Raw genomic sequence first — 6,939 nt, forward strand, 5'->3', positions numbered from 1 at the left:
TATGTCTATCTAATAATAAGTAGTAGCCCAATGCTCTTCCTTCTTACTCCTTACACTGCAATGTTATTTTTTTACACACAGGAGTCAAATTCTTATTAACAGCTTAATTTTCAATTATCTCTAGATTAACCTATAAAGCTTTCGTTTTTACATATCTTTTTTCTTTATGCGACACTGGCATAACCAATTTACCTAGAGACTCCAGGAAACAGAAGGGAGAGCTAGATATGTCAGCAGCTGGAAAGTTCAACTTCAGTTTCAGGAGACCCTTGGGAGACCATGTGGACAGTTTATTTTGTAAAGAAATACTGCCTGAGCCCTTCAATCATACATCGTGCTTAGCTAACAACAAAAACCAGTAGATATGAGTTCATTTGAGCTATGGGCAGAAATAGTTCTTTCACACTGTAGATGATCCCAGCAGTTGTCACTTGTAAAGGAAAATGCTCTCTCAGGACCACCGTTCTCAGGTTCCTCCTAATCCCCATTCGCGCTGCCGTATCTTGAGATCTGCTCTTCTGCACAGGTTTCTTACCCTGCCCCGTGCTCTCCTCCTCTCTCCTGGCTCAGACCCCCGAAGATCCCTGGAGGTGGGTGGGCGGCACTTCTCGAGGAGCCACAGTTCACCGACCCTACCCAGAGAGTCTTCAAGGAACCCTTCTAAGTCAGGAGAAACCCAAGAAACCCCTTCGCTCTTCCGGGGGCTCCTCCGGCTCCCCCTTCTCCCCAGCCCCGCTCCCGAGAGCAGCCGATCCCGCGGCTCTGGGGTCCCTCGCGGCTCGCTCCGCGGCAGGAAGACTGCAGTGGGTGCCGGACAGACGCCGCCCCCCGGCCCGCCTCTGCCCCGCGGGGGCCCCATGACCCGGGCCCTGCCAGCACTGGTTACCTTGTCGTTGTCCAGCCTAGTCTCCAGGATCTTATGCAGCTTGCGCGACAACGGGTTGTTGGTGGGCGCCGAGGTCCCGCCCGCGCCATTGCTGAGGCCGTTGGAAGCCCCGGACGCCGGCACTGCGACCACTTCCCCGCCGCCCTCGGCCATAGCCCTGCGCTTCCCAACTCCAGTTGCTGCGCGGCCAACTCGGCCCGAGGCAGGGACCACGGCGGCAGCGCAAGCACTGCGCATGTGCGGATCATGCCGCGCATGCGCCCCAGTCCCGGAAGGCTCTACCTGGGTTACCCCGCTCAGGCGCCTAGAAGCGCGAGGGTGGAGTTGCGGGAGGGCCAGGTCCTCAAGTGGGAGGAGATTTGTGGGATTAAAAGAGACTAGAATTGTGAATGCTTGACATTAGGAACTCTATGTAGAACACACCGAGACCTGTGCCTAGCATATATGTTCTAATTAATTCTCTTTGTACGAATTCTTTTTTTTTTTTTGAAAAGTAGTTATCGTAGGCATAGTATGTGCCAGGTACTCTGGCAGACACTGGAGAGTCTACATTGTGTGTCTGAGCCAGAGGAAGGAGTTAGTAGATGTTGTTAGGTTGTGAAGCGTGCTCAGAAGGAAATGAAGTGCAGTGAAGGAGAACGATGGTGGAGAGGCCCACTTGACTCGGGAAAGTTTGGAAAGGAGTTTACACTCAAACTGAGATGTGATGGAGAATTGGAAACGTAAGGAGAAATCGTTCCCAGGTAAGAGAAAGTGTAATGTAAGTGCAAAGGCCCCAGAACGGGAAGAAACTTGGCTGTTTCACAACTAGACCAGGAGCCGGTGTCACTATGAAGTAAGAAGCTCCTTGGCTTCTACCCACCATGATTTTGCCATCTTATTTGAAATTAGGGAGACCATTTCAACTGTAGTCTCTTCCAACAACTTTCACAACCTAAGTAAAGCCACCACTAACATGCTTTTCAAGGATGGTCCTCACGCCAATGAGTATCTCAAGTCTTTAGAGAAGAAAGTGTCTGGACTCTCCTCAGGAGACAAAATTAGGGAGGGTTAGGAGTGAAAAAGAAAAAAAAAACACTTCAACATCTCTATTTCCTTAAGTTTTTTGATTCTTTCCTCTAAGTGAAACCAAGGATGTTCTGGCAACTTTATATATCATGGGCCACCACTGAGTTTAGCCTTAAGTCAATGGACTAGACAATCAGAACCTCTTCCAGCTAACTGAGCCAGCACATTGACGACAGAAGCAAGAATTTCTACCAAGTGTAACCACATCAAATAAATTCAGTCCAGACTAAAAGTTTTGTTCATCCTTGAAGTGCACCCAGGTTTTTGCTGCTATTAAGTAGCAAAGGCTGCATCTTGCTGAACTCTGACACTCCTGTAGGACTGGAGACTGTGGGGCATGGGAGACTTGGCTTCCCTTTATGAGATATGCCCTCAAGAGAGGTCAGTACAAGGCTGTCAGGTACCCCCAACAGGTACTGGAGGATGTGCTGCTTTGACACACATCCTCAGAGGAGGCTCAGTGAGGGATTGAGGATTGGCGTATTCTGAGTCTCCCAAATCCAATTGCACATCTACATTCCAGGTCTGGGGTCCAGCTCTGTCCCAATCAGTGCTGCCAACCTCACATAAGTCAGTTGGTAAGGCTGTGAATTGATTGACATCAGGCAATCCATGTGACAAATATTGTAATTTCTTTTCTTCTTTTTTTTTCCTTTGGCTCTCTGTCTTGTAGCTATAAGAGACAGCAATTTTTGTTTTAACCATAGACGATAGAAAGCCCTTGAGCTTTAGTTTTTACCTTTAGCCAAACATTTAGGAATTTGAGCTTGTCATCAGCACTATAAGATGTGGTCATCCGCTCCACAATCTGAACATTTTATGTTTTTCATACAGCAGCAGCTGTATGGTCCTCCCAAGGCCTTGCTGTTAATAGGCCCCTTAGTCCAAAGTGACCACATGTGACAATTTGATGGAATTTTTAGTCGTTGTCACATGCCACAGGCTTCCCAAGTCCCATCCCTTAATACTAACTGGTTTTGTTGTCTTCAGCACCAATTAGACAGATAAAAAATACTAGACTTCCCCATCTTTTCCTTGAGGACTAGTTGCTAATGAACAAATCAAAGAGTCTCTGTAAAAATTAGAGAATCAAGCTCAGATACATAGGCAGGAACAAAGGAAGGCATATTGCCAAAAGTGCAGCTGAGAACCCGTTTATTGAGGACATTGCTGATCTCGAAGCTGAACCCTAGATTCTTAGCTGATTCTGTATGTTGTACCTACCATGGGTGACACACAGGCACTGCTGCTGCTACAAACTGATGTGCCACAAATGCAACCTCTAGGAATGATTCTACATGGTGCCAGTTCCTTTGTGCCCCTGGACCATGCACCTATGTTTGTGTGCCTGGTTAGCTGAACCTAAAACAAGCCCATGCTCTAGTTTCTAGAAAAGCTGAGAAATGGAGCGTGAAATTTTTAGCTTTCATTTTTGAATAAATCAATTCCTCTGAAGCAATCCTCGTAACTTTTTGTGCCTGAGCCCATACACTGTCTTTGAGGCATATTTCCCCCAGGACCGTTGAAATAATGATCCCACATTTCCTACCTGTCTTTAATCACGACTCCGTTAGCCCTTTCTTTGTACCTCCTATTATTTGCTTTCACTACTTAGTCCTCAATTTTTAGGCATTGAGGCTTCTTACGTGGAAGTATATCCTGATTTCTTTCTTCTCTCTGATACCTCATCAATTTTGAAAGCCACCTTAAATTTCCCATTTTCTTTTTTATTCAGACATTTTCTGCCATTGTTTCCATCCTTCAATTTGTCCTTAAAATTCTCCAAATTGAAGGTTTCATGACTGAAACCTTAGTAGTCATGGATGTATTGATTTCAAAACTTTTTAGTAATAGATTCCCTTCTTCAAATGAAATCCACAGAACAGACAGTAGTGCAGCTGATCTGTCTGAAGTGTGGGTATGTCCTCCAGCCCTTTCTCCACTAATGCACCCCTTTTGCCAGCTGTGCAGCCTCCCCTTGGCTGCCTGAATCAGTTGGGGATTTGGGGTTGCAAAACAACAGACAGACAGGGTGATTTACTGAAAAGATATGAAGGCAGCTCGAAGAACTGAAAAGAAGGCTGAAGACTCCGCTGGGAACCAGGCAGCAACAGGGGATCTCACTTGACAATTTTTATGCACAACACGAGAGAAGAAATGCTAGTCAATGCAATAACTATAAATTTGTGGTCTGCGAGACAGATAAGGAAATGATCTATATAAGAAAGGTGCAAAATCCAATTAGATAGTAAAGACATTAGTTACAACCCCAGTGCAGGGAAATAGAAGGAGCTATTGTGTAGATTTCACTGAACTTTAGCAGACAGCAGAGATGGATGGAAACAGGCTGGGGTCGGGAGGGAGGCAGGTGGGTGTCAGAAATCATGTACCCAAATTAGGCAATTAAATTTATGGACGGTATTATAGCAAGTGTTGTGTCAGAAGTTATAGTAGAAATAAAACAGCTAAGAAGTAGCCAGATGAAACTGTTTGCAAGAAAAGGCTAGGACTTGAAAAGCCCCCTTTGTATGTAAAGAGGCTCAGTGCATTAACAAGCAGCTTGAGCAGAATTATTCTGGAAATTGCCACTAAGTTCCAGGTCCCTATCCAGAATCTCTAACTATAGCCTGAAACTTTTTTATTAAAGAGATGGTAAATGACTTAACTCCAGGAAAGTGTAAAAATATGCATTAAGGAAAAAAAAGATGAAATTGAATCTTTGGGATCTATAATTTTGTACCAAATTAAGGGCAAATTGAGTTGACCACAACTGCAGAAAATAAATGAAAAACAATGAGGAATTTGAACATTGTAAAATCACCTGAATAATGTGTGTTGTTTTGGTTTTAAATCTGAGATTTTAAAGTTGTAATTCCAATTTGAAAAGATTTTTAATTATGATTTTAATTTTAAAAGAGTCAATGTTATTTGATAAGTTTTAAGCAGTATTTATAAGTTTAAATAACCTGAATCATTAAATCTTTATTATTAGGTTTAGAGGAACCATTTAAGTACTTAAGAAAATTCTGTGTGCTCAATTTATAATTCTGCCTTTTTATCTATTTGAAATACTTTAGAAAACTGGATATATTAAATATTTATTTGAAGTTGAAAAGTATCAGGTAATGAAATCAATCACATTTACAAAGACTTTCCAATATTTAGGAGGACATATAACTTGAGTGAATTTAATATTTAAATATAAAATGTTCAAAATAATTGATAAACTAAAGTTGTATGTAAAGGCTTTGGGGATTTAATATTTTAAATTTAGAAACTAATCAAGTATGAATTAACAATCACTAGATGTGAGTGGATTTACTTGATATATTCACACAAAGATTGAGATGGATTAGCTTCCACTACAGCTTTCAGCTCATCATTATTCACCTTGGTCTCAGGTCACCTAGGTGGCTCATTTTCAAGATTAAAATCACCAGAATGGAACTTCTCAGACCATCAACATACCATGTTTTCATTAGCCACATTCTTTCCAAACACTTCATTGATATTTTGAGCTGTCTGTGCTACATTAGTTTCACGAAGGAACTCATATTCCAAAATAACATGAATTTTTGACTTATCCATGGTTTCACAAAATTTGCTGTAAAAAAAATTTGAAAGATAATCACAAGCCAAACCATGTGTTTGAAAGAATGAGGATGTACCTTCACAATAAAAATAAAACAAGAAGTGTCAAAGTGACATGTTGGAGATATCAACTGTCAAACTTAGTACTTAAGGAAATCGGACATTTCATACTTAATAACCTATTATTAATTTATCGACAACTTACATTTAAAATTTTAATGTATTGACTACTGTTGAAAATGAATGCAAACATAAGAATTCCTTTCTGCACACAGAAGCTATCTTTAGACATTAAACAAAGCCTTGGCTGATAATTTTCCAAAAGTGTATTGATATGTTGTCACCAAGGGAAAGGAGAATGATGCTTGGTAGACAGCCAAAAAGTTACAAATATTCACTACGCTGTCCCTGAGGCAGAACCACAAAACTCTTAGGCCTCATGGAACCCTCAAGCCCTCATGAAAACCACTGATGAAGTGCCCGGGTCTGGGAGTCAGAATATCTGGTTTGAATCTCAGCTCTGTCACCATATGACACTGGGCAACTCACCTTATGCCACTAATTCTTAGTCTCCTCATCTGCAAAATGCTGCAACAATACCTGGATTATAGAGTAGTGAAGATTTGGTAAAATAAGATATGAACAATATATATTACCTAATCTGTAAAATAACATACAGTTGCCACATTTATCTGAGCTATTCCACACCACTGTCAGTGAAACTATACAATATTGTTTCATTCCTGGCCAAGTCTTGTACAATAATTCCACATTCTCAGACAAAGTGTATCTATTTTCACATATCTCCTAGTCACTTTCAGTTTCAAGTTTCATCTGGCACACACATGTTCATGCACATTCATAAATATATAGTCCAATATTAAGGTATAAATATTCATGTACTTTCTGGAGCTCTGATTATGTCCACTTTCCTTTTATGGATTCATTTATCCTCTAAAAGCAAGTTTATAATTGTGTTTACTTATCTGTTCTTGTAGTCCCAATCTGCAGGGTTGCTTCTCTTATTTAATATGTAGCACATTTAAGCACTGGATAGTAATGTCTCCAATTTAAATATTACAGTTAGTATTTTCATTATTCAACTTCTCTGCTGCAGATTTAACATACAAACTACTTTCTCTTCTTTCTAGTTGGCCTCCCTGATCATCATTCTGCATAGGTTTGACAGCCTTCTGCTTCGTATTGATTTTGTTTTCAGAATATATGAGCCCATGACCTCTTACCAGAATTAAACCATCCACCTGTCAGAGGGAATCTGATTTCTGTTGAACTCTCTCTGCTAGAGTTTCCCACATATACCACACTGTGCCTTACTCTTCCTGCAGCTTCTCTCTGCAATGTACTTCCTTTCTTCTTCCCTTGACTAGCCCTTC

General features: G+C 41.3%; 1 protein-coding gene across 2 annotated transcripts in view; it reads right to left on the reverse strand.

Moving 5' to 3' along the window:
* Positions 1-1,141, reverse strand: part of COG6 (component of oligomeric golgi complex 6) — a 58,240-nt gene extending 57,099 nt beyond the window's left edge. For both annotated transcript variants that reach the window (XM_045567214.1, XM_045567213.1), the window contains exon 1: positions 887-1,141. In XM_045567214.1, coding sequence (XP_045423170.1) covers positions 887-1,123 — 237 coding nt within the window. In that variant the 5' untranslated portion in view covers positions 1,124-1,141. The remainder of the gene's footprint in view (positions 1-886) is intronic.
* Between the last annotated feature and the right edge of the window lie 5,798 nt (positions 1,142-6,939).

Source organism: Lemur catta, chromosome 13 (genome assembly GCF_020740605.2).
Source record: "Lemur catta isolate mLemCat1 chromosome 13, mLemCat1.pri, whole genome shotgun sequence".
NCBI lineage: Eukaryota > Metazoa > Chordata > Mammalia > Primates > Lemuridae > Lemur > Lemur catta.